This window comes from Rattus rattus, chromosome 8 (assembly GCF_011064425.1).
Source record: "Rattus rattus isolate New Zealand chromosome 8, Rrattus_CSIRO_v1, whole genome shotgun sequence".
Lineage (NCBI taxonomy): Eukaryota > Metazoa > Chordata > Mammalia > Rodentia > Muridae > Rattus > Rattus rattus.
Window position 1 is genome coordinate 54,870,567 of NC_046161.1, and position 22,227 is coordinate 54,892,793.

The window sequence follows — 22,227 nt, forward strand, 5'->3', positions numbered from 1 at the left end:
GGAAAATTGTTCCAAAAGCAGGTTCACATTGTCCACCTTCCAAATCTACAGAGGGTGAACCGTGGCTAAAGCGGATTCTCGGGGCTGGAGGTAGACCACTTGCTAGTCTGTGTGAGGCCCTGTGTTTGGCTGGCAGCATCACAACAAACAAACAATTTGCTCATCATACAGCAGTGGAAAGAGGAACATACAACATGCAACAGGTAGGACAATTAAAAGCATGTGTTAGGTGCTAATTTAACCTAAGAGAATTTTGCAATTAGTAAATATAGGTGAACTAAATTCACCTTTTAAAAGGTTAGTGGTTGGATTTGATAGACATAAATATATAAATGATGTACCTTTAAAAAGAAACATGGGGGCTCACTGTGGCAGTATATGCCTGCAAATCCAGCAGTCAGGGGGCAGAGGCACAAGCTTTAAGGAAGTCAGACCACAGAGTAAGTTTCCATCTCAAAGAAAACGTAACTGCACAACTCTAGTAGAAACACAACTCTAGCTTCGAGGCACTCAACAATTGATCAGCCAGGTAGACAAGTAAAAGGATAAGGATGATTGGAACAGGTGCTTTAGAACTTTGGCCTAGTTGTCATTGGTAGATGCCGTGGTCCTCCTTCGTAAATGGACGGATCTCTCCAGCCAAATTTCAGGTTAGATGTCAATGACACCACATACATGTATCAAGAGAACAGAAGGCGTAGATTCCACCTAATGTGATCAAACACTTGGAAATTGAACAGTATGTTCTAAATAGCCTCTGGGTCAAAGGAGAAATTACTAGAAAGTGAAGGACATATTTTAAAGCACGTGGCTCTCTGCCAAGTTTCTTTATAAATTGGGATAGGATGGAATATGGTGATATAAAAACTTTTATAAACCAATTCTTTTAATACACACAGAGACAGACACAAATAAGTATGAGCCAACATTTGAAAGGATAATATGTGAGTATTCTAGGAATTCAAGGTTGGCTTGAACTTTGAAGAGTCAGGGAGTGCCATCCTCACCAGCAGACGTAAAGGAACTGCGTGACCATTTCAGTAGAAGCATGTAGTATTAATATTTAATAGATCCCATCGTGGGGTTCCTTCCTGCCGAAATGGTTTATGTTCTCCAATGAAAGATGCACACACAGCCTTTGTATTTATTATGCCTTGCGCAGCACAGTAGCTGGGCAGCTGCTTAACCTCCATGTTGCTAGAATCTACCTCCCACCAATAACTCCAAGTCACTACTTACTAATTTCTACATTTCCTCTTGGCTGCTTCTGACCCAACTGAGCAGTCCTCTGGACCACATTCTCCTGGCCTCTTTACATGGTAATTCAACCTTTCAGTCCAGCACACTCCTCAGGCGTGGCTTCTCTCCCCCTTCCTCCTGGTCCCAAGCCAGGGAACCCTAAATCCCGCCTAACTCTCCTCCCCAACTATTAGCTGATGTCATTTTTATTTACCAATTGGAATTAATGGGGGTAGGTTCCCAGAAGCTAAGTGCATGAGCGCCTGTAGCTGTACTGACCTTGGTCCTAGGATATTCCCGGCAAACCTGGAGTTCTCACTTTTGATTATGGCCAAGGTCAAAAGGGACTCAGGCTTGTGTGGGTTATCTGCACTCACAGGCAGCAAGGGCAAGATAACTTTGGTAGCGGGAACCTTTCCTAGTTCTAATGAACCTTGCATGATGTTTGAATAAAGTAACTAGAGAGAGCTAGCTGGGTGTTGGTCTTTTCTAAGAAGGCTGAACCCCTCTGCTCCTTTGGAAAATGAAGCCTAGCATCTTGTTGAGTTTCTCTCTCTCTCCGGCAGCATCTATGACTGACGTTAATCAATAGCTTCTTTAGACATCCTAGCCTATGCAATAAGACAAGAAGGAAAAATAATAAGAATTAGATAGAAAATGAAGATGTATGTAACAGTGTCATCATTTGTACAAAAATAAATTTTTTAGTGCAAAAAGTCCTAAGAAATAATATGGGATAGCTTTGGGATATAAATTCAAAATAGCAAACATATTATTTAAGATTTTAAGATAGTTGTTTTCTATAAAGTTGTTGTGAACATAAAACTAGTCAATACCAAGTATTTGCCCCTATGGGGGAAAAAATAAAGTTAGAGTTTTGTGTGGCTTGTTTGTTTGGTTTGGTTTTTGGTTTTTTGTTTTTTTGGTTTTTGTTTTATTTGTTTTTGTTTGGTTTTTGTCAATTGAGCAAAGCATTCCTTTTTTAAAAAGTGTGTTTCTTCTTAGACCTCTGTTCAAATGGACAGTGCTAATTCATTAGCACTGAGCTCATGCCAACAGCACAGTGATTTCAGACCAAACAAAGTTTATCTAATAAATGCATCTTTCCTAAGATGCACATCATAACTTTCTGGCATTTAGGGACACTAGAGAATTAAGAATGGTAACTCTGTGGGGGCTTTTTTAATAGCAGAATCACCAATAAAGGCACAAGATGCAGTAAGTACAGCACCAAGTAAAAACACACTTGCTTATTTCTTGAAAACTCAAACAAGAAGGCAGTACGCCATGTTGACTACTGCTGGGAACAAGTATATTGGGAGGCTCATACTTTTAAACCACTTTGTGCATTTTCACAAATAGTTGGGAAAACTCCATGAGTGTTGACTCGAAGATTATGAATAAATTTTATCTAGGAGATAAATTTCCAAATATAGACATTGATAATTCTAAGAATCAACTATATATAAAACATCTATGTCTTTGGTTATGAGAATATAATAAACTTTTAATAGATAAAAAATACTGTTATTCAGTTAAGTTAATCAACTTGTGTGTGTGTGTGTGTGTTCATGTGTAAATAAATGTGGTTGTGCATGCATTTGTGTATACATTTGTGTAGGGACCAGAGGTCAATGTAAGGAATCTCAGTTGCTCTCCACCTAGAAATTATCAATTCTTCTAGAATGTGCAGCCAGCAAGTCCCAGGACCTTCCTGATTCTGTGTCCCCAAGCCTGAGATCATAGGCATGTGGATCCATGCCTGGCCTTTACATGTGTGCTGAGGGTCAAACTTGGATTTTTGTGCATGCATAGCAAACACTTTACCAGGTGAGCCATCGCTCCGGCATAGACAATCAGCTCTTAGCGATGTTTACTGTCGCTCATGCTTTTAGAGACATTTGCCCATGGTCTGTTGCTTCTGAAAGGTAGATTTTGAAGCTACGATGGGGAAGCTGCCTACATCATGGCAGCCATGAAGTAAACAAAGAAGGAAGATTAGGCCCCACTAACTCCTTTTAGGACAAACACTCCAACACCTTCAGTTTCATTCCGACATTCAATTTCAATTTCAATTTCATGCGTTAAATGTTCTATCCCTGCACAATCATAAACAGATCAACCAAGCTTTTAGCACACTGGGCTTTGGGAGACAATGAAAGATTCAAACCGCAGCAATGCTAAGGAATAAATTTGCCTCTGAATAAAATGTAGTCTTAAAATTTAGAACTGGAAAGTATTTAAATGCCAAAAATCATATCATATAGCAAGATAATTGTCATGGTTTGAGAGCCTCTCCAGTTTATTGTAGACTGGATAGAGTCCCAAGTCGTTTAAAAGAATTTACTGGCAAGAAGTTCCTAAAATTATATGAAAATACAAGAGACAGATTAGCTAAAGCAACTTTTTAAAGATTAAAAACTAAGTTCAAAGTATCATAATAATACTTGTTTTCAAGACTTATTTACAGATGCAGTAATCAAAATAATGCAGGATTTGTGTAAAAATGAAAAAGGCCACAATAGTAATGAAAAGGAAATCTATGTGAGCATATCTAGGTCAGTGGTGTGAGCATATCTAGGTCAGTGGTGTAAGCATATCTGGGTCAGTGGTGTGAGCATATCTAGGTCAGTGGTGTGAGCATATCTAGGTCAGTGGTGTGAGCATATCTAGGTCAGTGGTGTGAGCATATCTAGGTCAGTGGTGTGAGCATATCTAGGTCAGTGGTGTGAGCATATCTAGGTCAGTGGTGTGAGCATATCTAGGTCAGTGGTGTGAGCATATCTAGGTCAGTGGTGTGAACATATCTAGGTCAGTAGTGGGCTTTGTTTTTTCTTTTTAAAAGGTAAGACAGGTGAATGTGGGAAGGAAACCCTTTGGAACAGTCTGTATTGGAACAAGTGGGTTTCCACAGGGGAGGCAAAATGAAGCTTGTCATGGGCCTTACACCATTCACAAGAAGAACATGATAGGTGTGTACTTGTATCCCCAGCACTTAGGAGGCTGAGGCTGGGGGATCACCAGTTTGAGGCCAGCTTGAGCAACAGTATTGAGTTTTGAGTTCAACCTGGATTACTTTATCTCAAAACAACAAAAATCCAATCAACCCAAGAAGGGCCATGGTCCCATGTACAGAAAGAAGAGCCAACCTTCCTAACTCCGCGACCCTTAATATGGTTCGATATGCTGTGGTGACCCTCAACCATAAGATTATTTCATTGCTACTTCATAACTGTTATGAATCAAAATATTTATTTGGAGATGGAGGCCTACCGAGAGGCTTGTGACCCACAGGTTGAGAACCACTGAATAGGAGGCCGGATCTGCAAATGTGAGGTAGGAAAGAGTGTTTTTAGAGAGATCATAGACATCACTTGGCATAGAAATTCATGCACCATTGCTATCGTCAGAATCCACAGAGGACGGATATAAATCAATACCAAAGACAGTTCAAGGCTTCATAGATAAAGAGGGTCACAGTCCTGAACATTTTACAGAAGATTTAAAGATGACCACATGAAAATGTGCCCAACAGAACTCCACATCGCATCCACAGACAGCAAAAATACAATTAAAGCAGCAATGAAATGTTTGGAGCAGTCACACGAGCACAGCCCACATTGTTTCTAAGCTCACAGCAAATGAGGCCAAAAGCATACAGCTCTTGGAGCTTTTTCTGGAGACTGGGGAGAATTGTCTATCCACAATGAAAAATGCATGGCCGTTCCTTCTAAAATTAAACTGGCAACTATTTTGTGATGAGAAGTTGTGCTGCAGAAAGGGATTCCTGCAAAAACGTCTACCTGCCAGAAACCAGTCTGGAAACAGCCTGGCATAATGGATAATCAAACTACAGTATGTTTGCCCTCACACAAACAATGGGCTAGCAATACCTAATACGACCCAGTTGATTCTCAAAGCACTGTGTTGGGGAGGAGAGGCCTGCATTCCTCTGTGGTTCACTCCAAGTGAGAATTACAGCCGTAGCTGCTTACATAGGAGAGCAGGCGTTGTTGAAAGAATGGAAGGAAACAGGATGTTAACTATTTTTCCAAACTGCAAGTTGTGTGCACTTGTTGCCTTATGCTGTGCACTAGCTGGCTTTCTAACACTGTGATAAACACTACCATCAAAGGTAACTGGGGTGTGGGTGGGTGTAGTGCTTGCCTTACACACTCTGATGAGCCAATCAGTGAGGAAAGTCAGGGCAGAGACTCCAGCAGGAGGCATTGTGGAACGCTGCATACCGGCTTGCTCCTCAGGGCTTACTCCCCATGGCTTGCTCAGCCGGACTTCTTGTACCACCCAGGACCACTTGGCCAGGGTGGCAACAACTCTAGGGGGCCAGGCCCTCACACATCAATCATCAATCAAGAAAATGCTTCACGGACATGCCCACAGGCCCCCTCAAGGAAGCAATTTCTCGATTCACATTCCCTCTTGCCCAGGAGACTCTAGCTCACTTTGAGTTGACAAGAATCTAACACAGACGTATGTAAACATCATCTTAATATACATTCCTTGAGTAATCTTTCCTCTGCACAAAAGTCGCCGACTTAGTGTACAATATACACATACAACCTGGCATACACACATGAAAACAGCACACACACAACATGACATACACATCTGAACACACAACGTGCAGTCAGTGATGGCGTGGGACAACTGGAGATTGTCTGCTTGTGGAAAACTCTAGCAGACATCTCTTTCTAAAGCAGCGCGACAACAGTGAATACGGCTGCACATGCTGCAGGGCGGCAGGTCCTGTGCATGCTGTGCATCCTATGTTCTTAGAATATGTGTGTTTACATGTCCACGTGCATGTGCCAGGGTTTGTTTGTCTGTTTTCTGTGCGTGCGTGCGTGCGTGCGTGCGTGCGTGCGTGCGTGTGTGTGTGTGTGTGTCGGGTTGTAATATATATGTACGTTCATCATGTGTGGATGTCAGGTATGTTCGACAGGAAACTCTTAATGTCCACAGTACGCAGCCTACAGAGGAGACGCCAACAGCATCAAACAGGAAACAACTACTACCATCAAGGATGATCCTCAGAAAAATTGAAGAGAAGATATAGGGGGAAACTGCATATGATTTACACAAACTTGGAAAATATGAAACTCAATTAAATAAACTCCCTATGCATTTATGCCTAACAGGACTAGTAGGGAGACAGGAATGGATAATCAGCATGAAATCCAAGACCTGCTTACCTTTAGGGAGGGGAGGAGGGGGCTCAGGGGCTCCTTCTCTGTTTGTAATGTGTTATTTTAAGAACCTGAGGCAAATGTGGAAAATATTAAGATCTGTTATGCTTGGTGGTGAGCCGGGTATTTATTTGAGATACCATTCGGTGCGCATTTCTGCCTGGTGAAATATTTCAAGATAAACACTAAGAAGGAGTCGGTTCTCTCACTGCTGAAGTTTAGAGGGACCCTAATAAGGAACTCCATTTCATTGTCTCTTCAAGAAACGAAACCACTCCCCAAGGTGTGGGCTTATTCTCTGGGGCTCACTTACTCTTTAGAGCTTTGCGTCCACTGTGGCCCCTTCAGGGAAGGATCCGAGGTAGTTTGCAAGAAAGGGGACACCAAGAACCAGGAAGACATAATGTAAGCGGAAGGGCGGGATCAGAGGTAACGAATATTCCATCGATACTGGCTGACCACAGCGGTTGTGATCAAGTTTCCAACTTGGCTCAGAATTTCTTGGCAACAGTAACCACCGCTCCATCTTGAGCTGACCCAGAAAAGCAGGCTAGGAAAACTAACCTTTGTTCTTTAAGGTTTAGAATTAATATTTTCCTGAGCAGTCTTCCCTCTATTTCATCTTGTATTTGTTTTGCCAACCAGTCAGGTCTCTCTCTCCTCTCTCCCTCTCCCTCTCCCTCTCCCTCTCCTCTCCCTCCCCTGTCCCTCTCCCTCCCCTCTCCTCCCTGTCCCTCTGTCCCTCTCCCTCCCCCCTGTCCCTCTCCCTCTCCCTCTCCTCTCTCTCTCTCTCTCTCTCTCTCTCTCTCTCTCTCTCTCTCTCCCCCTCTCCCTCCCCTCTCCCTCTCTCCTCCCTCCTCCTTTTTCATCCTGAGTTTTCCTCTTCTTCCCCAACTGTAACCCCAGAGAACCTTACTGAACAGTCTCAGCGGTGGGAGAATTAAAGCCGGGGTTTATGTGAAGAAGAGGTGACTGGAGCCATGTGTATCTGACAGGGAAGCATGGAGTCACAGTGGGGAAAGGGCTGCGTGTGAGGAGACGGCTCAGTCTGTGGAATGCTTGCCATGAGAGCTGAGGGCCTGAGCTCAGTCTTTAGCACCCTGGTGGCAGCCAGGGGAGAAGCAGCTGTGCCTGAAATCTGTAATTACATCTGTATACCATCTCTGGGGAGGTGGAGACAGGAGGGTCCCTGGGGCCCATTGGCCAGCCAGTCCAGCCAAATCCAGTGAGAGATCATGTCTCAAAAGATGGGAGGGTGAGTGATGGCAACCTCTGACCTCCACACTCATGTGCACTAACCCTCCCCAACACATATGTGGACACAGCCCCCTCACATAATAGGATATGAATTATTATCAACTCTAAATAAACTTTATTATAATCAAAGAAATCATGAAATACTAACAGATGGGACTACATTTAGAAATATAAGAAAAAATGGTAAACTAATTTTCTGAAATATGTAGTATGACAGCTGCTGCTAAACGCTGAGGGCTCAGAATTTTATGATTTAGTTCAATCCCAAGCTTCTCCCTTCACCTCTCACTTTCTATAGCCACACCCACTAGATGTCTGCCCTTGGCTGTTCAGTCACTATCTACTCCTCCCCTGGATGCTCCATGCACCACTGCCCCTGCCCCTCCGTGGTTGGCTGGTAAGTGTTCCCATTTGCCCAAGCCAATCCCCCAGCACTACCACCCACCCCTGTGTCCCCTACCGCACATCTCACCAGTCAGTAAACTTATTACCTCTGCCTCTAAAAGAAATCCAGAGTGCAACCGCTCCCGACACCTCCACCATGGCCATCTGGATCCCATCACTATCTCTGCCTAGATGGGTACAGCACCCGCTCAACATGGCCTCCTTGGTTTCACTCTTGTACTTGACACCTCGAGTTGACTAGCCACACATTACTGGTAACAATATGGCCTGTCTTCTTACACTTTTCATACATACTCACTGTATAGCAGTGTGATGAGCTCACACATCTTTCATGTTAGAGTTTATACTTCGTGTCCTTCAGTGTCTTAAACATATTGGAGAAATTCTGTTTTAAGTTCTCAACATAACAACAAAAGCAAATCGAAAAGACCCCAGGAAACAAGCTTGTTTTAGGGGCTGGTGAGACAGCTTGACCACCCACCCTGATCATCTGAGTTCAATCCCTGGGGCCCACATGGTAGAAGGAGAGAACAGACTAACATCTGTTGTCATCTGACCTTCAAATGTACACTTTAGTGTGTGCACAAGCACACGTACACACGTACACACGTACACACACACACACACACACACACATTTTCTTGACAGCAAATGGAGGCCCTGCCTTCGAGTTTTTGGCTGAACTGTGACTAGCTGACCTGCCAAGCCTTTCTCTGCCCCAGTTGTTCAATACTCAGATTAGGTGTAACTGGAATACATATATTGTTAGCTTAAATAAGAGGCGCCTGCAATGAGCCCTGAGCAACCGAAGAGTCCACATACCAGGCATTCAGGGGAGGGAGGCACCGTGAGTGGGGAGCTGATAACAGCTCTATCCTTGACTCAGTTAAGAAACTGACCAATATCACACTCTAAGTGTGGCTCTAACTCCCAAATTGAACACGGATGGGTGCATTGTTCCAGAGTGGAATGATCCTCCAGACTCATGTCTTTGACAGAATGGCACTCTAGAAGATCCACCTTGATGTCCTTTTGGATCCTGATGGGCTTTGAGGTTATTCTCACCTCCTAGAACTCCAGTCTCCCCAAGCAAGATGAAGCTTGGAGGGTTCTGCAGACCATGTCCCTGCATGACACCATTTTTTTCCCACATGACAATAATGGACCAAACTTCTGAAACTGTAAGCCAGCCCCAGTTAAATGTTTTTCTTTCTAAGAGTTGTCATGGTCATGGTGTCTCTTTACACCAATAAAACCTTCACTAAGACAATGCAGTATCTCTCTAATGGGGAGAAGGGATGTTCTTAGTTTGGGGGTAACCATGAGCTCAATTTCTGCTTGAGATTGCATGAAGAAAAAGTGATTCTTTGACACATAGGAACCTGTACTGGGGGCGTAGGGATGGGTATGGAGTGTTGGCATTTGTTCTCCTAGACTGACAGTCCTGGCAAATCCCAAGTAGAAGGAGAAGTTTGTTCCATGGATCTCCACTCACTCCTGACAGAGTGCTCTGGTCCACCTGGATGTCCTTTCATCCTGAGGTAATTATTCTCACCTCAGAACTCCAGTAAGCAAGATGAGCTTGGAGGGTAGAGCCTGAAGGATACATGAGAGAGAAATTCCAGTGTCCAAGAGACTCTGTTTAGAAGAGTCACCTTTCTGAGTAATTCTCATCAAAGGAATAATTATCCCTCCCATCTATTTATCATGTCTTAAGGTGACTCCATCTTCCTGCCTGGTGGTCACTTAGCCAGGTTACTGACCAGTCAAGCTGAAATCCCAGATCTCCATCCAGGTCAGGAGTAGATCCCATTCTCTTGACCAGAAGGCAATGACTTTCCCTTAATGGGCCTGTAACACAATGAAGAAAGTAAGGTTCAGGTGGGTCCCAAGCTAGTCAGGTAGATACTCAGATGCCCAAATGCTAACCCAACAGTGATGTAAGAGTCTATGTTCAGAAACATCATCTTAACCTATCAAGCTGGAACAGTCCTAGGTCAGAGAGGCTGACAGGGAGGGAGCTCTTTCTTAGGACTGCAATAGCAGCACTCAGCTTCCTCCTGGCCCCTCTACCTGGCCTTGTTGTCTTAGATCTCCTCTTCTTGCTCTCCAGTATCTGGTGTTCTTACTGATACAGTAGCTTGTAGGCAGAATCTGAGCACATTAGACAGAGTTCACTTACTTACCCGTAAGATTAGCTTCCCGAGATTGTATGATCCATTTCTTATCAGAATGGAGCAGCCAAAACCTCTCATTGTCTTATTTACTGTTTGATTTTCAATTTGGACTTAAAAACTAGAGTCTTCTGTCCTTAATATTTCTGAAGGATGAGTGCACATGTGTGCCTAATAAACGAGACCACAATGGTCAGTGAGAGGAGAAACACTTTCACAGGAGCACATTATGTACATGCCTGCCTCTGACATTCTCTCCAGAGTCCTTAAGACCAAGCATGCTCTTCCTGTGCTCAACTGTCTTCACATTTTCACCCACAGTGACTCCCTGTGGTACGCTGAGGTGCCTGAAAGCCTCTTCCATGGCCAGCATGGGATCCCATAGCAGGGATCCCACCAACAGGAGAAGAACGTAATCACACAACAAACTGGACTTTTTTTTACTAATGTATTTATTTTTCACTCATAAAAAAGAACATAAGCTTGGCTTTGAAATCATGACATAAAATAAAAAGGCAAAATAAGAGAAAAGTCTCAGCTGGAGGTTGGTAGAGGCGTCTCATGCTTGCCCATCAGCACGCACTGTGCCTGGGACGGGGGCAGGCACACCAGTCAGAGCAGGAGCTGGAGAAGCATTTCTGACCCAGCAGCCAGGCCTTCTCCAGTCGCTGCTCGGGTTCCCAAGGTTGTGTGGTCAGCATGCGTGGGAAAGAGTCCCCCTCTCTCCTGCCTCCCTCCTCCTCAACAGTGCAGGGGGCGAGGCTTTGAGGCCGCTCTTTCTAGTATGTGCGGAAGTGGTGATGTCTCATCATGTCTAACCTGTATCTTGCCCAACTTTAAGACAGCTCCAACTGCCCACGTCTGAAGCAGGAGCCATCCCTATTTCTGGTCAGTGATCTGCTGCAGGCAGAGCTTCATGTAGGAGTCCTTGCTGCGGATCTCTATGACGGCGTCCCTGACAAGCTCGATGAACATCTGTGGCCACAGCTTCTGCAGAGCCTCGTTTTTCATGTTGATGGCTGTGGCTTCCTTCACCAGGTCTTCTACATACAACCTGCAGAACTTCTTCTTGTCCTTTATTTCCTGTGAAGCAATATTTACATTAAATTATAACCACTCCAACAGCCAAAACAACAATTAACAGAACCAGAGAACCTTGAAACATCTATTCTGCATCCCCCTTGCTCCTGAGAAAGGACTCTGCCTCAGTTGAGCATGGGGCTTGGCAGAGGTGAAAGCATGGGGTGTTGCTGACGCTGAGCACTCCAATCAGTCTGGGGTTAGTTAGCTCCTAGCCGCATAATAGACTCACACATTGGGTCTGAGTTTACTCTCTGTGGAGAGAAACAGAACATCACACTGTAGTGTAGACTACTTGGGCAAGGTTTGAGAAAAGTGCCAAAGAGGAAGAAGAAATATCACAAGCCTTGGACCCACACAAGGCCGTCACCACAGAAAGAACAGCATTCTTCCTTAGCTTCTGGGTCTGGCAGTCTGAAGGTGAGAAAGCTGCTTCCAAACACAGCATGGTGAGTTCAGAGCCGGGGGCCATTTGGGTATTCAGCTCCAATTTCATCAGTGGTTCTAATAAAGCTATTCTTTTGGATTTGAATGTATAGCTCCGTGGTAGAGGTTTTTATTCTAGTATGCTTGAAGACTCTGGGTTGGTCGGGGTCTCTCTCTCTCTCTCTCTCTCTCTCTCTCTCTCTCTCTCTCTCTTAGTTTACTCATGTTATTAGAGGGAAAAGTTGGTGCAATACATGTGATGATGAGAACTTCATCCTAGGTAAGCTGCATTGATCAAGGTAGGAAGGCCAAGTGCTGACAAGAAACCTAAGAAAAAGATCTATTCAAACTTCAAACTCAAAACACAACATTTCTAAGATGAATCAAATTAATTAATTAATGAAAGTGGTATAAACCATTGTTGAATGAAATGGTTAGTCAGCAATCAACCAATGTCTAGAGAGGACAGTCCCTGCAGTAGGCCCCATGCCATCATCAGGAAGCATGGAAAACAGCAGGAGAGCCTGGCCAAGGCACCCAGGGGTCGCAGTTCTCCGGGTGGCTGTCAGAAACTCACTATATGGCCCTGGCTAATTCCTGAGCTTCCAGTTTTCCTCCTTGTCTAAGAGAAGACCTAGATTCTTTAAAGTCCCTTAAATCTCTTTTAGATGAGGCAGGAGGATGGATGGATGGGAGAGCCTCAAGCAACAAGACGTGTAATGAAAGGGACTGTTTAGCCTGATTTGTGAGCAGCTCACCTCCATTCATTTCCCCAGCCCCTAGTGCACAGGCTGAGCCCTCTGGCTGCACTGCTCTAAGTGATTTTCAAGATGTGGGCGCTGGGTGGAGGAGAAGGAATGCTGGGCTGTGAGTCAACAGACAGTGATTAAGGGACTTGGGCAAGGTCTCCCAGGTAATAAGTGCTGATCAGGGCTCAAGGCCAAGCCTCCTGACAGCGAGCTTGGTGCTTGTCCCAGAGTCATGTGGCTTCAGATTTCTTCCTTTACTTCGAGAATAGGAGCCCACATCTCCTCATGTTACTTCCTCATTGTGTTTTTATCGATCAAGCCACTTTAATCCAGACTTTGTTTGATTTTGCTGAAGCATTTTTTTATTAAAAATGACCTTGACTGTCAAATTTATAAAAGATTCTTCCTGTACAGTTGGTCACGTGGAGTGTTCGAAAGTCACATCTACCTAACCAAGGCCATAAGTGCTCCTTTTTTAAAAAAACCAAGGACTTCAAAGTTTTAAATTTTATGCTTGGGTTTTTATTTGATCTGGAGTTAATTTTGTTGTACAGAATGGATGGGGTCAGTAATTTCCCACAGCATTATTTATGAAGTAGATTACCCCCACCAGTTTGTAATGGCTGCTGTCTGCCTACGTCTCCCAGTATGTGCAGTGTCTCTCTGGTTTTGTTGTCCATGGTCTGTCTTTTCCTGTCTTGCCTTAATTGCAACATTATTCTGGTTGGTTCTTGACAACCTGATATAACAGAGATATCTGGGAACAAGAAACTCAACTGAGAAGACGAGTCCATTAAACTGGTCTGTAGGTCATTTTCTTGACTAATAATTGCTGTAGGAGGCCCAGCTCATTCTGGGATGTGTCATTCCTGGGCTGGTGGTCCTGAGTGGCATAACAAGGTAGGCTGAGCAAGCCATTGGGAGCAAGGCAATAAAGAGCACTCCTCCATGGTCTCTGTGCAGTTCCTGCCTCCAGTTCCCTGCTTTGAGTTCCTGCCCTGCCGTCCATGGCTAAAGAGCTACATCTGTGATGAAATAAACCCTTTCCTCCCAGGTTACTTTTGGCCCAGTGTTTACAAAGCAACAGACGCCTAACACATACCCTTAACATAGTTAGTTACTTGGTATCTGGCAAAACTCTTGTATATTTAGGTTCTAGTTCTATCCAATAATGCTTAGGATTAAATAACTTGAACTACAACTGCCTTATGAAGATTTAACATTTAATAGCCTGAAATGGGGAATGCTTTTTCTATGAATATGAACTTTTTTCCAGTTCTTCTTCAGTGACCTGCAACAAACATTTGATTTTCCCAATTAAGGGCATACACATGTGTGTTTATATGCATGTTGAACAGAAAGGTCGGTGTTTTCTTCTGTTGCATTCTACCTTATTGTGTGAGGCAAGGTCTCTTATCGAATTTGGAGCTCACTGACTCAGTGAGACTAGCTGGTCGATACGCTCCAGGAAGGTCCCTGCACTTCTGTCCCCTCAGTGCTGGGATTATAGACGCACGCCACCACAGCAGGCTTTTTACACTGGACTGGGGAGCCGAGCTCACACCTTCCTGCTTGTAAGGCAAGCACTTTGCCGACTGAGGTGTCTCCTGGTTCAAGCTTGGAAATACTTTCTTATCCACTCCACAGTCTATCAGTCTACTGTTTATCGTTACAGTAAATGGTATCCTATTCTAAGTTTATTTTTACACTGGCTGTAAGGAATGTAATTCATTTAATATTCTTCTGTGTTCTGCCTGATATTTTATTTCACTTTTATTTTTAATTCTGTGTGGGGTAGGGTGGGGGGTGGGGGTGGGGGGGTTGTACATGTGAATGCAATGCCCACAGACACCAGAGGAGGGCACCAGACCCCCTGAAGCTGGACCTAAAAGCGTTGTTTAGCTATGAATGGAACTCAGGTCCTCTGCAGGGGCTGCACATGCTCCTCACAACTGAGTGGCTGCTCCAGCTCTAACTTGGTGTTTTAAAGGACTTCAGTATCAATATGTCTAAGTGTCTGGTCTGGCTCTTAGTTTTCTAGCAACTGGTAGATTTCAGAGTCAATGCTGTGTTGTCTACCTTAAACAAGAGCTTACTTTTTAAACATTCCGTACAAAATAAGTTACAACTCGGAAGGACCTAGTTTTCAAGGTTGACTTGGTAGCTTCCCCATGAAATTATCCTTATTGTTTGCACGCAGCAGTTATATATTTTTAAAAATTCTCTTATGAGAATTTGTATATTAGATCACACACATATATGTATGTGTGTGTGTGTGTGTGTGTGTGTGTGTGTGTGTGTGTGTATAATTTGACTTACAGGACCAATTGCCCTCAGAAGACAACCCATAATCCTGCCACCTTGGCTTTCACTGTCCACTTCTGGCACAACCAGGAAGCCTTTATTAGTGGCACTGTGCTCTTGGCCTCTTCCAGCATCTCGTCTGACTGCTTCCTCTAAGCTCTGAATGTTTTTACATTTGATTCTGTTCAACCATAGGAACCCTGACTGTGTATGTGCCTGTGTGGCGCCTGGAATGAACCTTAGCCCTGTGCACTCAGCACTCCACTGAGCACCCCAGACCTCCCGCACTAACTTGAGGCAGAAGCTAAGCATCCTTCAGGATGCTGCAGAAACATCGTGAAATGAGCTGTCGAACAATTTAACCTGTAGCACACAGACTGCTGTAGATTCCAAAGATGCTTCAGATTGAGAGCAGGGTGAAGGGAAAGGGGAAAAACCAGAAACTCCAATTACATTCCAATTAAAGGAAATGCTGTCCCCATGTCACGATATAAGCAATGGCTTTATAGCCATTACCTAAGACAGAGTCTGGAGCTGCCAGCTAAACACATGAAGGCCACCTGCCTGTGGCTTACTTCTAATTTATATATACATCTGAGACTCTCCCTCTCCTTCCTCCTCCTCCCTCCCTCCCTCCCTCTCTCCCTCCCTCCCTCCCTCGGTTTACAACTCTAACTTGTCTGAAGAGCTACAGTGATTTACACGCTCTATACACAGGCACCAGGTATGTCATTAGATGCAACAATACGTGTGTCTGCGTTCTTGCCCTTCTGTCTGTCCCTGCATGAATCTGCTGCAGCAGGGCACTCTCGCTGTTCAGGTGCACTGCACTTCTTCAGCTATCCGGTGAGTGCCGGGGTCGGGGGGGGCAGGCACTGCACACTTTCTGTGCTGTGGCTCTGGGCACAGCAATGCTGTATCCCCTCAGTGAACCTCACAGAAGAAGTGCATGCTTGCTCCCCTGCCTCAGAAGCTCTGCTGGGAAGGAAGCAGCCATACAGTGACATTAGGAAGGTCATGGTAAAGAATGAAACACACAGACTGAAACACCACAGGCCAAGCCAAGAGCTCTGGGGCAGAGATTCTGCTGAGTCCTTTGTTGCCTGGGTACCAGCTGAACACCCACGGAAGCATCTCTCTCTTTTTCTTAATTTAGACAGATCAGGCCTGTGTGTCCTATTTTGGTGCATTTTTTGGCACAGCTTTCTTTCCAAGATGCTTTTGTGCTGAGACGGAAACACTGGAGCCAGAGTCTTCCTCCTAAGCTTGATGGCCTCCTGTTCCCTGCTGGTGTTCTTGGGGTTGTATGTAAGGAGGACAAAGTTCATGACCTCCAGCCCCGAGTGTATAGACTACAGGACACATCAGACCCACAGATGCACGTACCTCCAGCTTCTCGTGGTAGAATTCGCGGGTGGTGTAATTCAGGGTAGCGCGGTTCATGTTTTCCCCCATTAATCTCTTGCTGTCACTCGTCTCCTCACAGAGGATGCCAGGCTTTTTACATTTGTTCTCCAGCAGATACCGGAACTGCTTTTTCCTGCAGAACACGGTAAAGGGTCTCAGAGTTACTGATCAGAATACAAAGGTCATGATCAACCTTGGCTGACTCCAGAGGCAACGTAGCCTTTGTTGAACACCAGATTTCTGAGTTTGAATAGTTGCTGTTTGAGCTCAGCTTAGTACCCCAGTGTTTCCACTAATTATGGGATCCGATGCACAGTTTGTGTTTTGAGACAGTCTCAGTCTTGTAGCCCAGGCTGGCCTCAAACTCCTAATCCTCTTGTCCCTGCCTCCTGAGAACTAGGACTATAGGCCTATGACAGTGTTAGCCCTGCCTTCATTCTCTTGATCTGTGACTGCCAATCATCAACACTAACGCATCTCAAACATTTCTACAAAGATAAATGAACTGAACCTTTAGGTGAAATAATTCAAAAACTGAATCAAAGCAAAAGCAATCGAAGAAGTGTTGGACACCTCTACCCAGTCTGTAGCTGTGAAACACGTTAGTTTGCATGTGTAACCACATGCACGACTTAGTCCTTTCCTCACCTTCATTATGCTGCGAGCTAGAACATCAAATTGAGGGTGGGACTAACGTTAGCAAAAGTGAACTGAGAGCAGTAAGAATCCCCACCGCTGCTGGTGAGGCTACGAGGAGGCTTCAGGCAATCACAAAGGGCAACACAGTGGGTCCTAGAGCACCACAGAGCTGTCTACCCAGAATCCCATGCACTGCACCTCATCTAACATGAGGCCCTTTTCCAGTTCCAGCTTCAGAGTGTCTCTGAAAAATCACAATAGGACTTTAACTGGACACTAAAGACTGGGAGGGAGCAGACATTTTTGAAACTTTTTTAATTTCTCTAACTTAAAAATATAGTGGGATTTTTAGAAATTTGGAGAAGTATAAATTTTGAAAAGTGTAACGAGATAGTCTACAGCTCATAATTCTATATAAATATCTAGTGTTTGCATTCAACATATTTCAAGATAATTATACTTCCAACAATGGAACGAAAGTCAACTGTGATGCAGATCACAATTTTCCTTGCCAGTCCCTTTCCCAGTTTCATAAAGAAAATAGTGACTCGCTGTAGACCTGTATTTGATCTTATGCCTGGCCCTCTTTTTACTGAGTTTTTAAAAATTAAAAAAGCAATGTTGACATACATTTAATATCACATTTTAAACTTTTAAATGTGCAGGTGTCAGAGGAGGCCAACAGGGAGCATTGGTTCCCTGGAACTAGAACCATGTAAGTTGTGGCCTGCCCCACACAGTGCCAGGAACTGAATTCCAGTCCTTAGCAACACCATACATACTCTTAACCACTGAGCTGTTTCTCTGCTCCTTCTATAAGTTTTATTAGGCTTTTAAAATAGAAAGCTCCATTTTACATTTAACAATTTTTTCATTTAACTTTCTTCTGTATTATTTCACTGTTCTTTTTCTAATTTTCTGAAATAAATATTTAAATAATTAATTATCAGCTCTACTCTTTCTAATTTATGCAGCTCAAAGCTGACATGCTTTTACTTAGCACTGGATTACTGACCCAATAAGTCTGTCAATGTAATGTTTTCATTCTATTTCAGCACAAGGTACGTGCATAATTTCACTAGGAAATTCCTTTGACTTTATAGGTTATCTAGAGGTCTGTCTCTTTTTTTCCAAATACATAGGCATTTTCTAGTTATCCTTTTGTAACTGGGCTAAAGCTTCATTGCACTCTGAACAGAAAACATGGGCCATGTGGTTTTGGTTCTTTGCAGTCTGTTGACATTTGCTTTGTAGATAGCATTTGGTCAGCTTTAATAACTCTTCCACTTCCTCCCCTCTTCCTCCTCGTCTATCTTCTCTTCCCTTCAGTTCTTTTTCTTTCTCTTTAGTTTTCATGTCTCCGTTCCTTCTCCAATTAAAGCATAATGCTACTAAAGCTCTGGAATGAGATGCCTCAGGGGGAGGCTCAGTGGATAAGAACACTGGCTGCTTTTGCAGAGGACTCAGGTTAGAAGCACAGCACCTACTGGCTGGTAACAGTTACCTGGAACTGTAGTTCCAGTGGCTCCAAACCCTCTCCTGTCCTCTGAGGGCACTGCATATGTGTGGTGCACAGACATACATGCAGGCAGAACAGTCATACACATACAATAAAAGCATGTATTTTAAAAACATCAATAATATTGAAGAAAACACATATACACAGATACACACAGACACACACAGACATAGACACACACACACACACACACACACACACACACACGCCCCTTTGGAATTCTGGGTATGAAGAGTCTAGAGACAATAACAGGATTTTTAGGAGGGGCTACGCTCCGGTCTGTCCTCTAACACTGACCTAGCTGGCCTGACACAGTCAGTCCCTCAGGTCATTATGGTAGGCTCTTATTACGTCCAACACGTTGAAGTTGAGCAGGCCTACACTGGGGAGTCAGTTGTGGCTTTACTCATGAACCTCTTTTTCCCGCTTTTTAAATTTTTATTTTAAATGATCAGCTGCCTTTCTGAGTCCTTCTGCTTGCCTTAGCTTTAACTCGAGGGTTTTCTCAGTTCTCGGGGAGGACGCCCCTTTCATTACTTTCCTTCCCATCTTTTAGTAAATATACTAAAGACACACACACCATTTCCACTTGGTGCTTTTCACTAACCTGAACATGGTGCCACTTAGAGTGGGCGGGGCCCTCCCACATCAATCATCAATCAAGATAATCTCTTGCAGACATGGCCACGGGCTAATCTGATCTAGGCCACACTTCAGTTGAGGGTTGATCTGCCCCAGGGTGACTTTGTTGTATCAAATCAGCAATAACAGAAGGACCTACCCGCTGTTTCACATAGGAACGCTATTCATTTTTACAACTACAAGCTGTTGGTCTTGTTCCACTAGTGGACATTTACTATTCTGTTATAAACAAGGGCCATGATAGAAATCCTTGGACATATATTATGTTCATATGAAATCATTTCTAGAAAGAAATTCTGCTCAGTGAAATGGCTAAGTCAAAGGCATGGCTACAGCAAATGTGTTAGGCATTGCCAAGCTGCTATGGAAAAACCCACAGCATCAGCCATCGTGGATAACAGCATGTAGGACCCACCCTGCTATATGGCTTGTCACAGTTGTGGATCTCCCCACAACATTAGGTCACTATTTTAAAATCTGTATGGCTATAGCTTTGAATGGAGACAGATGGGCTCTTCTTACTTTTTAAAAGTTAAAGTTTCCTGTATTTTATGGTTTTGGCAATTTCATTATCTGAGTTTCTGTTATTTTTCCAGCTGCACCAAGATAAGTTTTTGGCTATCTCAGCTCCTTAGTGACAATGCCTTGTCCTCAGCTCTGTGACTCCCTGGCCAGCCCTGCCATGTTAACTACATGCTCCCATTGTTACTGAGGAGCCACATGCCCAGGCTCCTGACACTGCAACTTGCTATCTTCTGCCTATAGAATGTTGATCGGAGACAGCAATCAGAATGACCATGGTCTTTAAATACAGAGATTTCCTTTGAGTTTAAGGTGTGTACACCTCTATAAACATCCCTGACATGCTTGGATATATTTTCCCTATCTGCCTTTGGGCATCACATTCTGGGAATATAGTTTGAAATATATCTATTTGATAAATTATTAAAAATACTTCATATTCTTTATTTTAATTTATTTGATCTAATTTATGAGGGCCTTTTATTTTCAAGTTATTAAATCTTCTAAATATTATACAGCAATTCAGAACAGCATAATTTTCACTAATTTGTCTAAGGTATCACTTCTTAATTTGATACCTTTTGTGTTCCACCAAGTATTTTTTTGTGTATGTGTATAATGTGCTAGGGGTCTTGACTCTGTGTGTGTGTGTGTGTGTGTGTGTGTGTGTATGTCTATATATGTGTGGTATATATGTGTATGGTGTATATGTGCGTGGTGTATATGTATGTGGTATATATGTGGTATATGTGTGCATGATTATGTGTGTTGTATATGTGTGATGTGTGTGAGGGTGTGTGTATGTGAGTGTGTATGTGTGTGTATGGTGTATGCGTGTGTGATGTATATCTGTGTATGTGTGTATGTGAGTGTGTATATGTGTGTGTGTGTGTGATATGTGTGGTGTGTATGTATGTGTGTGGTGTATATGTGTGTGTGTGAGGGTGTGTGATGTATATGTGTATATGTGTGTGTGAATGAGTATGTGTGTGTGTGTGTGGTGTATATGTGTATATGTGTGTGTGAGGGTGAGTGTGTGTGAGTGTGTATGTGTGAGTATGTGTGGTGTAAGTGTGTGTGTGTGTGTCTGTGTGTGTGTGAAGGTGTGTGTGTGAGGGTGTGTGTGTGTGTATGGCGCATCTGTGTATGTAGGCCAGAGGTTGACATCTGGATGTCTTCCTCAGTTGCTTCTTCACCTTGTTTTATTGAGACAGGCTCTCATCCAATTTTAAGGTTGTCATTTAGATAGACTGGTTGGCCAGTGAGTTCCTGGGATTTGCCCATTTCTGTCCTTCCAAACCTAAAAGCACCCTACTCATTCCCAAATAAGTAGATTAAAGAGAAAGCCTTTTTCCAGTGTTCTCAAATGCAACAAGTCTCTACTCCCACTGCTCTTGCTGCAACCAACAGACCGGATTTTAGTGGCTTATGTGCATCTTTAGCTGTTAGATATAACCGTAGGAGAACACTGACTTTGTCTTAGTCACATTTATTCCTTCTAAGTTTGAACAAGGCCAGTCACAAGATAGGCCAGGGGTACGGTGTCTGCAGGTTACAGAAGCGGCACAGTTAAGAGCTATTTCTAGCGCAACGATAATCTATAAAAAATTCAGAGTTACCTGGCATCACCCAGAATTGAAATCATGCGGTACTGGGGCAGCTCAGAGGATGCCACATGTGCTAGGATTCCAAAGAGCCTTTCAGCCATTATCATGTCATTTTGTGTCACCTGAGAAGAAACAGCAGAGAAGAGTCTGGATACAGCAAATACAATTTAAAAGAAATGTCTAGATTAGGCATTTTCCTTTAGCACAGGAAAGTACACTTCCCTGGGCTGTGAAAGTCTTCACAATGACTTCGTTTTCCTTAGAGTCTAATTATAGAGGAGAAGCTCAAAAGTGACTCCTGGAAGCTGAGTAGGGCCAATGAGATGGCTTTGATTTAGAATTCAGGTTTCCTGAGGACTGTGCTTGAGACACCTTAAATTCTTAAAGAATGCTTTTTCTGTGTGTGTGTGTGTGTGTGTTATACGTGTATATGTGTGTGGTATGCATGCATGTGTACTTGAAGGTAGGTGTGTATGTGGTTATGTGTATATGTATTGGTATACATGCATGCATGTATGTATGTTTGCAAGTGTGTTTGTATGTGTACGGTATGTATACATGTGTGTAACTGTATGTATGTGTGCATGCATGTGTGTGTGTGCCTGTGTGCATGTGTATACACATCTATAATGGCCCAAGGCTGATCTCAGTACTCTTCCTCAATTGTCCCTTCCATGTTACATTCTGAGGCAGAGTCTGGGTCTAACCCAGAGCTCCCTGGTACATACAGTCTCACTGGCCATCTTACTCCAGGGATCCCACCTCTTTTTTCTAAGACTGCAATTACAGGTGGGTATTTATATGGATTCTGGGGATCCAAAATCCAATCTTCTTGCTTGCTTAGCCAGCATTTAAACAGCTAAGCCATCTCCCCATCCCTTAAGGCTATTTTAAAAAGGAATACTAGATCTTCTTAAATTAGGATGACTTAGAGGAAAATGCCAATGGGGTAGATTTCATCTTAATAAGGTGCTGTACATGGCTTGCTCCTGGAAGGATGATTTTGACCCTTCCTTGATGGAACGCTCAGCAGACTAGCAAAGATACCCC

At 43.6% G+C, this 22,227-nt stretch overlaps 1 protein-coding gene across 1 annotated transcript in view; it reads right to left on the reverse strand.

The window, feature by feature from the left end:
• Window positions 1–10,716: 10,716 nt before the first annotated feature.
• Lrrc49 (leucine rich repeat containing 49) overlaps window positions 10,717–22,227 on the reverse strand; it is a 106,471-nt gene continuing 94,960 nt past the window's right edge. Inside the window, exons 15-17 of the mRNA XM_032911477.1 lie at window positions 21,190–21,299; window positions 16,228–16,381; window positions 10,717–11,365 (exon numbers count right to left, since the gene is read on the reverse strand). Coding sequence (XP_032767368.1) covers window positions 11,162–11,365; window positions 16,228–16,381; window positions 21,190–21,299 — 468 coding nt within the window. The 3' untranslated portion in view covers window positions 10,717–11,161. The remainder of the gene's footprint in view (window positions 11,366–16,227; window positions 16,382–21,189; window positions 21,300–22,227) is intronic.